This window comes from Rhinichthys klamathensis, unplaced genomic scaffold, assembly GCF_029890125.1.
Source record: "Rhinichthys klamathensis goyatoka isolate OS25496 unplaced genomic scaffold, OSU_Roscu_1.1 h1tg000059l_1, whole genome shotgun sequence".
Lineage (NCBI taxonomy): Eukaryota > Metazoa > Chordata > Actinopteri > Cypriniformes > Leuciscidae > Rhinichthys > Rhinichthys klamathensis.
In genome coordinates this window covers 8,575,429-8,590,706 of record NW_026606604.1, presented here as the reverse complement: position 1 = coordinate 8,590,706, position 15,278 = coordinate 8,575,429, and the positions used below count along the sequence as shown (strand labels likewise).

Here is a 15,278-nt window from a genome sequence, read left to right as displayed (position 1 = left end):
GTCTATTATAAATGATTTATCTGTGCACTTTCATGTGCCCAAAGGTTTAATCAAAAACCTTAACCTTCCCTTCCCTCTCGAAACTTCCTGTCATGTGATATGGCGTGAGGGTGGGGCTATCAGGCTCTGTATCATTTCTGCATCCATTTTATTGTTAGCAACGCCCAACCTCCAACGATCCAATCAATTCCTGAAGGACGAAATCAAGCCCCACCCTACAATTTTTTCTCATTTCAGGAGCCGTTTCACTCGGATATACGTCACAATAAGGCAAAAAAAGAACAATCGCAACTTCCATTTCATGCTGAGTACATTGCATTATGGGATACAGTACCCAGTGCGGTATGATCTGATGCTGCTCATTTGGGCAAATACAGATCATCCAGAAAACTTGCATACTGTATACATACTGCAGAAATAGTAAAAGTAGTTTGATACTATGCTATGCTAGCACCTTCTGATGATGATTTTACTGTAGCTGTCTAATGTACATTTCTTTCTGCTGATGTAGGTCAGAAACGGCAGTACCGCCACATCGCCTCTGTTAGGAAAGTACTGTGGAAGCACACTGCCAAATCCTGTCTTCCCGGGAACCAACCAGCTCTTCCTACATTTCAAGAGTGACTTTACTACATCCCGCAACGGCTTTGAGATCACCTGGACTTCCTCTTCACAGGGTGAAAAACGCACCGCTAATTTATGTTTGCAACGATATCCTCAGTCCAATACTGTTGCTGAGAGTCCTAACTGTGTTACCTGTGTGTGTGTGTGTGTGTGTGTGTCCAGGATGTGGAGGTGTGCTATATGGAGACCACGGCTCTTTCGCCAGTCCAAACTACCCTGGCACTTACGCCAACGGCACTTCTTGTGAGTGGGGAATCAGGGCTCCTAGTGGCAGAGTAGTGATAGTCACATTCAACCAGATCAGCATTGATGACCCAGGAGACTGCGAGAACAACTACTTGAAGATATATGACGGACCAGATGCCAATTCACCTGTTGTTGGGCCATACTGTGGATCGGTATGTGTGAACTCTTAGTGTGGTGATTGCAAAAACATAACACTTCTGTTAAGCATCTGTATTACTATTTCATTTATATATACTACCATTCAAAAATTTGGGGTCAACCAGATTCTTTTTTTTTCTTTTTTTAATAGACATTAAATTGATCAAAAGTGACAGTAAAGATATTTAATATTCAAATAAATGCTGTTCTTTTGAACTTTCTTTTCATCAAAGAATCCTGAGAAAAAAAATACACAAAAATATTAAGCAGCACAACTTTTTTCAACATTGGTGATAATATGAAACGTTTCTTGCAAGCATATTAGAATGATTTCTTAAGGATCATTTGACACTGAAGACTGGAGTAGTGATGCTGCAAATTCCGCTTTGCATTACAGGACTAAATTCCATTTACACTATATTCATATAGTTATCTTCAATTGTAATAATATTTTACAATATTACAGTTTTTACTGTATTTTTGATCAAATAAAAGCAGACTTGGTGAGCATTAGAGATTTCTTTAAAAAGCATTTAAAAAAACGTAACCCCAAACTTTTTAACGCTAGTGTATATACACAATTTTTCTATGGATATATAATTGCTCTTTGTTCTTTTTGTAGGAGACAAATATCGCCCCTTTCAGAGCATCTTCAAACCTTGTGTTTGTGAAATTCTCGGCCCAGTCTGCCGTTCTTCCGTCTGGGTTCAGACTCACATGGAGCAGCTGAGAAGAAATTAAAAAGAAAAATTCACACAGAAATATGTGAACACACCTAGCAATCATAAACAGTCCCATTGAGTGAAGAATCGGCAAATCAAACATAAATAATATAATATGAATCCTCATTTGTAGATAATTGAATTTATGTACTGTATGTATTTTTTATGCTTTTTTTTTGGAAAATAAAGATGTTTAATGTGGTTCTTATGTAATTGTGTGGTGAAGGCAGCTTTTTTTGACAGTCGGTAAAGATGTTTTAAATCTTTGTATCTCATTGCTGTCAACTGAGCCTTTAAAAATATCTCTTCTGTGTTTTTTAAACATAAAAAATAAGTCAATTTGCATACTTGCACTCGTTTCAAAGGTTTGGCAGCTTTTTTAAGTGTTAAATATCATTTTCACTGTCTGATATCCTCAGCTTCTCTCTGGACTTCAGGGAAACAGCCCACTCTCTGACATCTCAAGCCTGACGCATTATACTTTACATACCCAACACTGAGAGAGGCTAAGGGTGACAATGAAGCTGTCTGAGGAAGAAACAGACTTCAGTGCTAATGGGTCTGTCTGCTCTGTAGAGGGAGATAGACTTCAGCTTTCTTCATGCAATGCTTCTATATAGAGAAAGCAAACCAACATTTCATCTAATCTTTCATATCTTCCTTCTGAACGCGGCAAAATACTCCCATCATGGTCAAAGAAGAGTGTCTGATCAACAGAAAAACAGATCTTTGAGACATTACCATCTGGTATTAAGGCCTTTCTCACGATTTTCACAAACATTTTATAATAGTTTTCCCTTAACCTAACAAGGTCAAAGTTCATGAGAAGCTCTGTGTTAAAAAAATGTGTTGACCTTGGAAATAGTGCAAGAAAATGGCCTCAGGAGACCTTTACTGCAATGAGGGATTTATATTTTCTCGTTATATTACCGCAGATAAAAATGATAAAGATTATAATAAAATATAATAAAATCAAATGAAGCATATTTTAAGGACCATTAAGATGACCATTGAATTTATATATACAGTATGTATATATATATATATACACACAGTATATAGTGTGTGTCCATATATATATATATATAAAATATGAAAAATAAGTACATATTTGTATACATATATATTTGTATACATGTTGAATTTTTGGTCATTTTCTGATTTTCTAAATTTTAGCATTTGTTGTAAGTGTTTTAAAATCATTAATAGGTGTTATTTTCATTATACAATGTACAATATATAATTATACATTCATTATACATTATAATATATATATATATATATATATATATATATATATATATATATATATATAAAAATATATATATGAAGACCTCCGATGCAAAAGCCTCTAAACGCCACCTTTGTCAAAAATGAGATAATAATATTGAGTGAATGCTCTCCGCACATAGTATACCTTCTTTAAAAAAAATCTTTCACTTCAAACTCACTAAATGCCAGCCTCAGCCCATTCAGAAATGTCGGTATTTGGGTAGAAACATAGGAGCCTGATAGAAATGTTAATATTAAAGAAAAACGTTAGACGGATTTAGAGGCTATATATATAATATATATATATTATTTTGGGGTGAAATGTTTGTACATTTTCTTGACAGGTCTTTGTGACATTTACCCTTTTATAACTAATTGTATTTAGAATAATACAAATTTTAATATGATAAAAGGTGATTTATGATGTAACAAAATTATATTAAGGTCATATATCAGAATAGTGCAGATGGAAAAAATAATGTGTATTCATTTTATATTATAACAAAAAATATATATTCATTTTCAATGATCAACCAATGTTCCTTGTTTAAAAAAAAAAAAAACATAATTGTCAAACCATAAAATCCACATTCCTTCTGGACATACAACGGCTCATATTGACTAATATGCTGGTGGTCTGCTCTGCTGTATATAGTTCCTCAGGCACATAATTTGAGACCACCTCATAAATCAAAGAGCAGATCACTCAGACATCCACACATTCCCACCTCACTGCCCACTTTGGTCAAGTGTCAGTGCTTATTGCTCCTTTATGTAGATTCTAATAAAATACACACCTCCCAGTGCCCTCATGCCATGTCTGAATGCGTCCGCTCTCCATTGGCTTCTGGCCGAGGGTGTTGGTTAAAGATTTTACAACATAAACAAGCTTTGCCCCTGGAATCCAGAACTCCCGCTCTGCAAAGCAAAGTTCAAACATGCTGAAGCATCTGTTGCCACTCACCAAATATAATCAAGCCTATAAATAGAGCCACTGTTTGTCAGTCCCCAATAGAAATGATCAACCCTGCAAGAACCAGACATAGACCGAGAGACAGGCGAAGGAAGGACCGAGCCCAGACCAAGATCCAGTCTGTTGATGGTTCCACCTGGGACCACAGGAACCCAAAGGAAAAGAGAAGTGTATCCATACCTCTGCCTCATGCTAGGGTTCTGTAGGAGGAGGAGACAGAGAAGACTCATATTGCTCTTCCATCTTGTGTAGAAGTCTAAACAATGTGTCTCCCTTGGAAGGTAGGTGATAGCCGGGGATCTGGGCGATAGACAACAGCTGCCCTGTTCAAGACACCTGCTGGATTCACTAATACATTATTCAGATGGATGGATATTTTGAGGGGAAAGTGCTCTTTGTAACGGAGTTCCATATATATATATATATATATATATATATATATATATATATAATTGTAAAGTATTTAAGTATTTATACTCGTTGGGTGTTGGTTGCATTTCTTTTAAGGGATTTATGTTAATTAATTATTTTAAAATAATTCAAAATTCAAAAGTGTGTGTATATATATATATATATATATATATATATATATATATATATATATATATATAATCATTCATATAACATTCAGAAAATCAGAAAATGACAAAAATTCAACATGTGTACAAATGTATATAAATTCAACATTTTATATAGCCTATATACATTCAACATTTATATTTTGATAATTTATATATATATATACATAGAGAAAGAAAGAAAATATATTCCATTCTTTGTTACCAAAAACATGAAGTGCATTAAATAATACATTATGTCAGGGTTACATTACATGTGGTGTGTGTTTGGATATGTTCTTAACAGGCTTTTGTGAAATTTACCCTTTTATAACACTAATTTTAATATAGCCTAACTAATTTTATTTATAATAATGTTGCTTTTAATACAAATGTGAATAATTCTCGGTCGATATTAAAATAATACAAGATCAAACATTTTTTTTTGCATCAATAATATATTGTGCGCGCGTCGATAGCATACTTTTCTCGTCTCTTCCACATATTCATTGATTGGCAGAAGGATTTGCACTCTTGCAGCGCCGCGCATTCTGATTGGACATTTGTGTACCTTTTCTCAACGATTCCACTGACTCTCTAGCAGCTGATTGGACAATAGAACAGAATTCGGCTTGACATTCTTTTCCTTTCTCTCGACCCCGGAAATACCCTTTTAAGGAAGGAATGCGAGACTTTTACAGACATACTATCAACTTCCGGTTGGGTGTGAGCGACTGTCTTGCTTAAAAAGATCTGGTTTTACTGCCCAGAGGGCCTGGATATTTGTTGTCTGTTTTTCCTTCATGCTTGCGTATTTTCCATACAGTTAGGTAAATACTGAGTGAGTTCTTTATCTGATTTTAATGACTAGATTTGAACCACGATTTGAGGCCAAAGTGGCAAAACTCTATTCGTAAGATTCTCTGCGTGTATTCGGTTCTTTTATTGGTTAATCTTTTCTTGTAGAAAATGTCAAAGTCCCTAAAAAAGATAGTGGAGGAGAGTCGTGATAAGAATATCCCGGAGGTGGACATGTGTGACAGAGGAATATCAAACCTGCTGGATATTCCTGGCTTGTGTGAGTCTGCTGTATTCAGTCTGGACAGTTTCTTTACAAGTTTAAAGTTTTATATTGTGCTAATGTTAATAAACTTTATGCTAATGTTAATTAGTTTTGATGATTACACTGTAAATATGTGGCTGTCAATCGTAGTATGTAGTGTCTATTTACAAAATATGATTGCAGTAGGAGATTAGTGGCGTCATCACGTTGACGTCATCATCCAATGACATCAAGTAAACATGTGTCTTTTTTAATTGTTTTTATTTTGTAGTCACCTTGTCCAACATAACCCAACTGGTCCTGAGCCACAATAAGCTGAGTGGTAAGTTCTTGTCTCAAGAGAATTCTCTTTTTGTGTTTTATTTTTGCTTTTTAATTTGAACGTTACATAATTATATTTACAGATAATGCATTACGTCTTTGAGAGATGGTAAAAGTTCTGTAAGTTTAATAGCATGGATGTTTCTAAGTTGGAGTTAGTAATGGTTACTAAGGCAAATCTCTGGGTCTTTTGGAATTGCAACTTATTTCCCAAGTAGAAATCCAATAGGAAACAACCAAGTAGAAGGTAATACAGTAATGATATGGGAGTCCCTATGTGATTTGTTGAATTTTTTGGAGTTAAACTAGTATTTGCTTGATTTATTTGATATGCTTTTAATGCCGTTAATTAAGTTAGATTTAATTTTCATTGCAGTATAGTAGGCTAAACTTTTATAGCACAAGTGTAAAATTATATTGAGACTGCAGGTTCACGAAGGCTGTAGAACTGGTTAACTCCACTAGAGGGCTGTCTCGTCTTTGTTGATCACTGGTTGTTTGATTTTAGGTTCTGCTCAGTTTAAGTACCACAATAATAGATAGTGAACAATAGTAGTACATGTAAAGTTAATCTTCATTGCAATTTGTGAACATTTCTTATCTTTTTTCTTTTAAATGTGAGTTTAATAATAATCTTTGAGAGTTATTAGGAGAAATAATATGTTTGTATCTTGTTTTCCCCTCCCACATAATCTTTGGGTCCATGGTAATCGCCCTAAGCCATGTTCACTCTCATCTGATCTGAACAGGAAGTGTTTGGTTGGGGATTTGTTTGTTTATGCAGGAATCGTTTCCCTTAATCTCCATGAAGATCCCAGTGTGATAATGCACATTTCTGTCAGGTACCGTCGGAAGTAATGATCAAAGCCTTTTAATATGATTTATAAGATTTGAAGATGAGGAAATGACTCATTCCGTTACGGGTCGCACCGCTTGTCTGAGGCTGATTAAATGAGGGAGAAAGTGAAACTTTATGGATACACAGTGGGGTCCAAAAGCTTGAGACCACAAGCAAAATGCTTTATTTATATTTATATTATATTATATTATGTTATGTTATATTATAATTATACTCTGCTATAAATGATCAAAGCCTTTTAATATGGTTATGATTTGAAGAGAAAATGACTCATACCGTCACAGGTCACATCGCTTGTCTTTAGCTGGATTAAATGAGGGAGAAAATTAAACTTTATGGATACAGAGTGCGGTCCAATAGCCTGAGACCACTAGAAAAATGCTTCTATTTTGCTTTTTAAAAATAAATGAAATGAATTAAATACATATTAAGAAAATTTTTATATTATCGAAATCTATAAATCTGAATAATCTATGTGGTCATAAATATGAATAAATTATACTTTTTATACTAATTATACCCCCCCCCCTTATACTTTTTAGGTTTAAAAAACAAAAAAGCAGCATTTAACTTTGTTACTGGACTTCATTGTATAGAAATAGGAGAGTATTTTTATACCCTTTTCCCCCTGTGTATTCCACACCACTCTGCATTTTCTCCTCTGTTCCTCTCCTCTCTCTCATCCTGCCTACTTAAAGAGCAGAGACAGGGAATCTGCCATCTTTTGAACTTTTCAGGGTAGTCAGGAATTACAGTGACATTTGGAACCCTTTCATTAGTGGCTCATGAGTAAAGCATGGCTGCTGTTCGGCCTGGTCAGGCATCAGCTCAGGTAATGAGACCGAGAGGAGAGAGGGGGAAACCTTTCTGCTCCATATAGCCGTGTACTCTTTGTCCTATTACCATCAGCATTTCTGCCTGTTCTAAAGGCTCCAATAGGGTGTTAGCACGCACACACACACATACTCACACATACATTCAACTTGTGTTTACAAGCAGTTTTGTACTTGCAACTTGTGCATAAAAAAATATTTTCAAGCAAGAAAAGCCAGCAGAAGAACAGTCTGTAGCGCTGTTAGAGCCCTCTCTGTGGTTTAAGAAGATAAAGTGTAGATGTCTGGTAGAGGCATGTGTCTTAAGGATGGAAAAGGCCGAACAGATCGATCTTGTGTGTCATTTGGAGATGAGTAGAGGGACCCTGACATGGGGCGCGGAGTTCAGTGTCCTGCAGTGTCTCTTGGTACGTTTACAGTTCCAATGAGACACTGGGAAATAAATCGTATGTTTCAAGTATCTTTTATAAGCGAAAAGGTCAGAGGAATGGATTGATGCAAAAATTGGGAATTGAAGGGTCCAACTGAAACTTACTCAACTAGCATGGACACTATTTTTTTATGTCTAAAATGTACATTTCTGTAACACTTACTGTTATAGCTTCCAAACACACTACAGTTTGAAAAGTCATTAAACGCAATGATATATTATGTATGTGTGTGTGTGTATGTATATATATATATTTTTTTAATATATATATATATATATATATATATATATAGAGAGAGAGAGAGAGAGAGAGAGAGAGAGAGCATGTATGAATGGATGCGTGTGGATGTGTTTAATAACTTTTCAAACTATTTTAATGTTTATTTGTATATTTATATTTGACAGACCAAAATAGATTTTTCATTCGCTGTCGCTGGTATTGATGTTTGTGTCTATATAATAAATTGGCTATTATTTAAATGATATCTCAAAATGATCAAAAATCAAGCAATTAGTCTCTAATTTGAATGTACATAATAATAATAATAATAAATTAACTCTAATTCTTAAATAACATGCACATGTACTGAACAGGGCTATGAGAATGTACACAATGTACTGATAACATAACATTTGGAACATTTATTATTAAATAATTGATGTATGAATTATTATTACAATATATTTTAATATTATTATTGTTAAAAAGAAACATAGGCATCACTTTACAATAAACACTCACTAATAACAAATGTATTAATTAATAATAATATTAAATAGTAGTAGTAGAAGTAGTATTAAATGAATCTGCTATTAGTGAATGTTTCTTAGCAAGCACGTGTGCTGAAGAGGGCTGTGAGAGCATGTGCATTCATGCTTGTGTTTCCTTGTTGGATTTCTGAATTGTTTGTGTGACGGCTGAATCATTTGTTCCTCCGTGTCTGGCGCGGGGCAGCTCTCGTTGATCTCTCTGGAGGTATTCGTGTCATGCTGTTTGTGTAAACCTCTCCCACCTCCCCTCCTCCGTAATGAGGGGCCATTGATCAGCCAGTAATCGGATAGAGCGCCTGTTCGGCCCATCGATCTCTGTCGACAGCAGGAGGGGGAGGGGTGCTGCTGATGATCCCTTATGCTAAGGCCTCCATCATTAAAGTGTCAAATCTATCGCTGGGGGAGGGACCCATAATTGAGCCATCAAAGACGGGACGTCTGTCTGCTGACTCTGATAATTAGCCGTTAAACCTTCGGCCTCTGTTCGTTAGACCTCGTCTCTCGTTTGGGAATGCTTTACCTTGAGGATTGTATTGGTGATTATAATACAGTCAATTGAAACGCTTTGATTGATTTAGATTGATGATACCTGCAGAATTGAAGTTGTTCTTGTTTATTAGTTTATCCTTCCCATCTCTCTCTCTCTCTCTCTCTCTCTCTCTCTCTCTCTCTCTCTCTCTCTCTCTCTCTCTCTCTCTCTCTCTCTCTCTCTCTCTCTCTCTCTCTCTCTCTCTCTCTCTCTTTCAGGTGTGCCTCCTAACATTGCAGACCTGAAGAACTTGGAGGTGTTGAACATGTTTAATAACCAGATTGAGGAGCTTCCAACTCAGATCAGTAGCCTTCAGAAACTGAAACATCTGAACCTTGGGTTAGTCTGATGTGTCATCGTTTCTTGTACTCAGTTTGTTTTGCCTCTTCTCTACTTTTCCCTCTTTGTTTATTTTTGTTTGTTATACTTTAATTTCTTCTCCTCTTGTATCCACTTGTCTCTTTTCTTCTCTTTTCTTCAAATCTTCCTGTCTTTTCTCTTGTGTTCCCATCTGTTCTCTCCTCTTATCTCTCCTCTTGTCTTTTTTTCCTCGTCTCTCTTCTCTTGTCGTCTCATCTCTTCTCATATTTTCGTCTTGGTTTTTCACACCTCCCCTTTCCTTTCCTCTTGTCTAGTGGCTCTGATCTCCTCTCGTCTTTTCTTTTTTCATCTCATCTCAACTTGTTTGGTCTCTTCTTGTCTCGTCTCTTTTCTACTTTTCACTCCTTTGTGTTGTTTTTTGTTTTGTTTCGTCTTGTCTCTTCTTCTATCTCCTCCCCTTTCCCCTCCTCTCATCTCTTTTCGTTTCTTATTTTGTCTCTCATACTTTCACCTCTTCTCCTTTTGTATCCTTATTTCTTTTCTTCTCCTCTTGTCTCTCCTCTTGTTCACGTCTGTTCACTTCTTGTCTTATCTCTCAAATTGTTTTGCCTCTTCTCGTCTTGTCTCTTCTTTATTTTTCCCTCATTTTGTTTTACTTTTTGTTTCTTTTGTATCTTCTTCTATCACCTCTCTTTCCCCTATTTTCTTTTCATTTTTTCCCTCTTGTCTCTTATAATTTCATATCTTCTCCTCTCATGTCCTCTGTCTCTTTTCCTGTGTCCATGTCTGGTCACTTCTTGTCTTATTTTTCTTCTTGACTTTTTTTCCTCATCTCTCTTATCTTGTTGTCTAGTCTCCTCTCATATATTTGGTCTTGGTTTTTCACTCCTCTCTTTCCTTCCTTTCCCTTCCTCTTGTATCTTCTCGTCTTGTCTCCTCTGCTCGAATATTGTATTTTCTCCTCCCGTCTCTTCTGGTTTTCTGAACCATAAATCTGCTAATTTCTGGGTCAGAAATCGTTCCCAAAGATCATGTCTGCATTAACGGCATTAATAATTTCATTTCGAGGAGGATCATTCTAGTATATGTTGTTGATCAGACACTGTTATCTCCTGGTTATCAAAGCATATCTGGTTTAGGAATGGTTGTCAATCCTTTTTTGTGAGGTTAAGAAGCCTTGACAGTGGCAGTGCAGCTGTCTTCCTCTGTTCTTCTTCCTCTCTGACTCTCTTCATCCCTGGTCATCTGGTCATCCCCTGGTGTTTAGAGCCCACCTGAGCCCCACCCGAATCCCAAGGGTTCTCCTTCTCCTCCGAGGGCGGAGCCTCCTCAATGTCACGCAGGATTAAAGCGAGGCACAATCTGCCCCGCGTCTGACACCGCACATTTTCATCGATTTGCTGTCAGACTCACCATTTCTACACATAATCTTGAAAACATAAGCCGGCTTGTTGTATTCCCGGCCGCTACTCTCGACTCAAACGTGAGGATGTGTGTGTGAGCGTGCGGCCGCCCGTTATCCTGATCTCATTTGTCAAAACAATTCCCCTTCCTGTGTAATTGCTTCGCAAACATGTGGTGGAATCAATTTGTTTGTTTCTTTAAAATCTGTTGCTAAAGTTTCATTGTCTTCATGGCAACCAAGTGTCATTTGAAAGCGAGAATGAAAGAGACGGAGCACAGACGCTTAAATAAGCAAGAGTTAATCAGCATCTGATTTGGGCGCCCCTCTCTCTCTCTTTTTCTCTCTCTAATGCTCTCTCTCCCGTGTTTTATCCACGTCGTCGGGCACCTTGAGCCTTTCTAATTTCAGATTCCATGTTCTCTGTCGGAAGTTTTCAGCCAAAATTTAATTCGCTACCTTTCAAGGGCAAATAGGATTTTAACATTTACAGACTCAACATATTTTTTAATATTGGTGAGCTAACTGAACATTGAACTTTCATTAAGAGATACCTTGAGTTTTTATATATATAAAAAGTGGTGTCTAAATGTCTGAAAACATTGAAAATCTGGTTTTCACATACAGTATACACTACTGTTCAAGTGTTGATTTTGAAATAAGTCTCTTATACTCACCAAGGATGCATTTATTTGATCAAAAATACAGTAATATTGGGAAGTATTTTTACAATAATGAAAAAATGCTTTCTATTTGAATATATTTAAAAAATATAATTTATTCCTGAGTTGGCAAAGCTGAATTTTCAGCATCATTACTCCCGTCTTAAGTCACATGATCCTTCAGAAGTCATTCTAATTTGTTGATTTGATTCTGATTCTGATTATTATCATCTTTTCAGGATTCTTTGATAAATAGATAGTTCAAGAGAACAGCGTTTATTTGAAATAGAAATCTTTTGCAACATTATAAATGTCTTTACTGTCACTTTTGATCAATTGAATGCATACTTGCTGAATAAAAGTATTAATTTCTTATAAAATAATTCTGACCCCGAACTTTTGAATGGTAGTGTAATTTAAATCTGTACATTTGAAAAATAATATATATGTTTTAGGAATTTGACCAATTAAAAACAAAAAAGTTTTATGACATAAAATCAATAAGACATTTCAGTCATTAATGCAAAAGGGGGACAAATTGAAAACAGACATTCTTAAATATGTTTTATTTTTCAGGTCCATTTTTGTTTAACTCAAATTTTTATGCTGATAATTGGTAATTGAAAATGTTGTATAAATTGAGTAAAATTAAAAATGGAAGTGGTTTCACACCTTCACTAGTGATCTCAGACTTTTGGTTATAAATGTGAGAAGATCTGTTGAGTTGCGTTATAAATCTGAAATATCAATCAAAATCAGTGAGATGGATCTGTGCGCAATGCATGTCTCTGTCTCATGTCTTCAAGTAGGTCGGCTAAGGATTGTGTCAAGAATTGACGGGTGTTTTATAAGTGTGTATCTGCTTGTGGACGTGCAGTGTCTGTTTTTTTTTTTAAGCTGATGATTTGGTTAAAATTGCATTTTATGGTCTTCATGTGTAGGATGAACCGGTTGAGCACTCTTCCACGAGGGTTCGGATCTCTTCCGGCGCTGGAGGTTCTGGATCTGACGTACAACAATCTGAACGAGTCCTCACTGCCCGGAAATTTCTTTTACCTTAGTAAGTCTGCAACACACACAATGTATTAGCAGTATAACCTGCATCAATCTTACTAATTTATAACAAAAGACTGACTGTTCATAGACCACTTGATGCATATTCCAAACTAAAATAAAAAGAAATGTAGAAAGGGGAAAGCTACATTCTTATTGGCTGGCAATTTACAAGTGTCAGTTTACAACTTTGTTTGTTGTGCACACTGCACAGGCTTTTATTTTGTTTTCCTTAAAACAAAGTTGCATTTCCCAGTCAGGTTTAAAGGGATAGTTTACCCTTAAATGAAAATTAAGTCATTAATTTCTAATTGCTATTCACTGCCATTATATGGACAAGTGCGAGCGGGAATTTTTTTTTAAATTCTCATTTTGTGGTCCATAAATGAAAGAAGGTCATACTGGATTAGAACAACACCAGGATGAGTAAATTATGGGTGAACTATCACTTTAAGGCCCTGATATACTCATGGTGAAGTTATTTTTCGTTCTTCGCTAAGGGCTAAAAAGAAGTTTAAAATGCGTGACCAGTAGTATACTGTTAGCGAATGTCCGGACACCACCCTCACTGCTGTCTGACCTCAATGGATTGAACAGAAGAAATTAACAGAAGAAGATTTCCACGGAAAAGAAAGGCGGAGCCTCAGAGCACACCTATTTTGTTCACAATTACGTCACAACAGTTCGTTTCTTGATTGAACTTGAAGTATAACAGGGAATTTTAAATCTCACCATTTTTGTGTGTGAATTTAATCAAAAGAAGCAACATTTATGATATTCATTTATGATCAGATTTGAATAATGCTTAGAGATGTAAAAAACAATGTTGACAAACAGTGTTGGAGATTTCAGTCTTTCCCCATTAAACCAAAATGGTCATCAAGTGAAATCTGACTTTATTTCACTTGATTACCTTTCTTTTTTCTCTTTTTTTTACCAAAGTTACCTTTTTTGACTACAATGTCAACAGGTTTTTTAGTAATTTCCACTTGCGTTCTCGATTATTTTTGTGACATTATTGATTTGAGAGTCATTTAAACGAGAAAGATTGTGGTTGGTTGCTGAAATAATACGGGTTCCTGTCGATTTGGGTAGTTCTTTGCCAGAATAAGCTGCAATGAGGACCAGACTGCCTACTTACAATATGCTAACAAAATAACTGTTAACTTCATCATCTAATCCTCATCAGTCCAATCAGCTGGTCCCGTCAGAGGATACTGATGAGCAGTGATGGGCTCTAATAACCTGTTATTTTAATGGGAGCCACATAATGAAAGCACCATCTTAACATTAATCAAGGTCTCTGATCTGTAACACACACACATACACACACTCCCAAACTGCTATTTATAAGTGCTGTTTGGAGAGTGGCTGTCATATCGGCTATGATATTGACACTGACTTCTAAAACAAGTTGAAATGGATATGATTGTGATGCTGTTGCTTTAACATCTAATGGTCAGGAACACAGGAAGTGGGTGGGGCCACTAATTAAAAAAAACCCTCAGATATAGATTATCAAAATTCTTGTTAGTTGTGGCCCTATTTGTGTAGGATTTTAAAAATGATTTTTGTTCAGAAAATTATTTACATGTTTATTTAATTGGTTCTTGCTTTTCTGAACATTTGCAGTGTATATTTGATGCTTTTTGTCGATCTGTTGATATTGTGTGTGTGCTTGGGTGTAAGATTGTAGCCATGCTGTATCAATCAGAGATGACCATTTCTATTGATCAGTGTTTGCAATACTCCTCTAACACACACACACACTTACACTTCTCTCTCTCTCATTTCAGCCACCCTGCGGGCGCTCTATCTCAGTGACAACGATTTTGAGATTTTGCCCCCAGACATCGGCAAGCTGGCCAAGCTACAGATAGTGAGTAATTTATCTAAATTCCCTCTGAAATCAATTGCTTTTGTGGCTCTGGAGTGCTCTGTGCCGTGTGTGTTGGATTTATTCTCCGCAGTGTGTGTTCTTTATCAGACGTGGTGAGAGGTGATTTAGAGGCTGATCTTCACCCCTGTGCTCGCTAGGATCAGACTCAATGCAGGGTCACAGTCACATAAAACAGCTAATAATTACAACTTTAAACTTGAAAATAAAATTCAACTATTTTGGTCAGGTGTTGCGTTAAAATATGGGTGTAATTACACCCATGATTTTTATAATGCAAGTGTTAGTATATTAAATGGTGCACTCATGTGACATGCTGTCAGTTACCACAGAGAATAATTTTGACTTGTCCTGCAGTTTATAGCAGTGTACAGTAATGCATTTACAATGGAAGTCTATGGGACAAGAAGACATTGCACCAGAAACATATAGCCTGTTTCAAAAGTATAGCTATATATATGAAGAGTTCAGATGCAAAAGCCTCTAAATGCCATCTGAAATTTTCTTCTAAAATGATCATTTTTATCAAGTTCGTATATTTAAATTCAGTAATTTCACTTAAATGACAATTAATGGGTAATTTTTCTTGCCATTCAAGTTTAATT

The 15,278-nt window shown here is 35.9% G+C and overlaps 2 protein-coding genes across 4 annotated transcripts in view; both read left to right on the top strand.

Moving 5' to 3' along the window:
- Positions 1 to 1,930, top strand: part of cubn (cubilin (intrinsic factor-cobalamin receptor)) — a 35,202-nt gene extending 33,272 nt beyond the window's left edge. Inside the window, exons 64-66 of the mRNA XM_056249253.1 lie at positions 512 to 677; positions 787 to 1,022; positions 1,631 to 1,930. Of these exons, the coding sequence (XP_056105228.1) occupies positions 512 to 677; positions 787 to 1,022; positions 1,631 to 1,738 (510 nt within the window). The 3' untranslated portion in view covers positions 1,739 to 1,930. The remainder of the gene's footprint in view (positions 1 to 511; positions 678 to 786; positions 1,023 to 1,630) is intronic.
- Positions 1,931 to 4,035: 2,105 nt separating this feature from the next.
- Positions 4,036 to 15,278, top strand: part of rsu1 (Ras suppressor protein 1) — a 37,045-nt gene continuing 25,802 nt past the window's right edge. Inside the window, exons 1-6 of one of the 3 annotated variants that reach the window (XM_056249250.1) lie at positions 4,036 to 4,256; positions 5,499 to 5,610; positions 5,867 to 5,917; positions 9,557 to 9,677; positions 12,665 to 12,783; positions 14,573 to 14,655. In XM_056249250.1, the coding sequence (XP_056105225.1) occupies positions 4,239 to 4,256; positions 5,499 to 5,610; positions 5,867 to 5,917; positions 9,557 to 9,677; positions 12,665 to 12,783; positions 14,573 to 14,655 (504 nt within the window). In that variant the 5' untranslated portion in view covers positions 4,036 to 4,238. Of the gene's footprint in view, positions 4,257 to 5,164; positions 5,374 to 5,498; positions 5,611 to 5,866; positions 5,918 to 9,556; positions 9,678 to 12,664; positions 12,784 to 14,572; positions 14,656 to 15,278 lie in introns of those variants that run through there. The other 2 variants (XM_056249252.1, XM_056249251.1) reach the window with 2 other exon arrangements.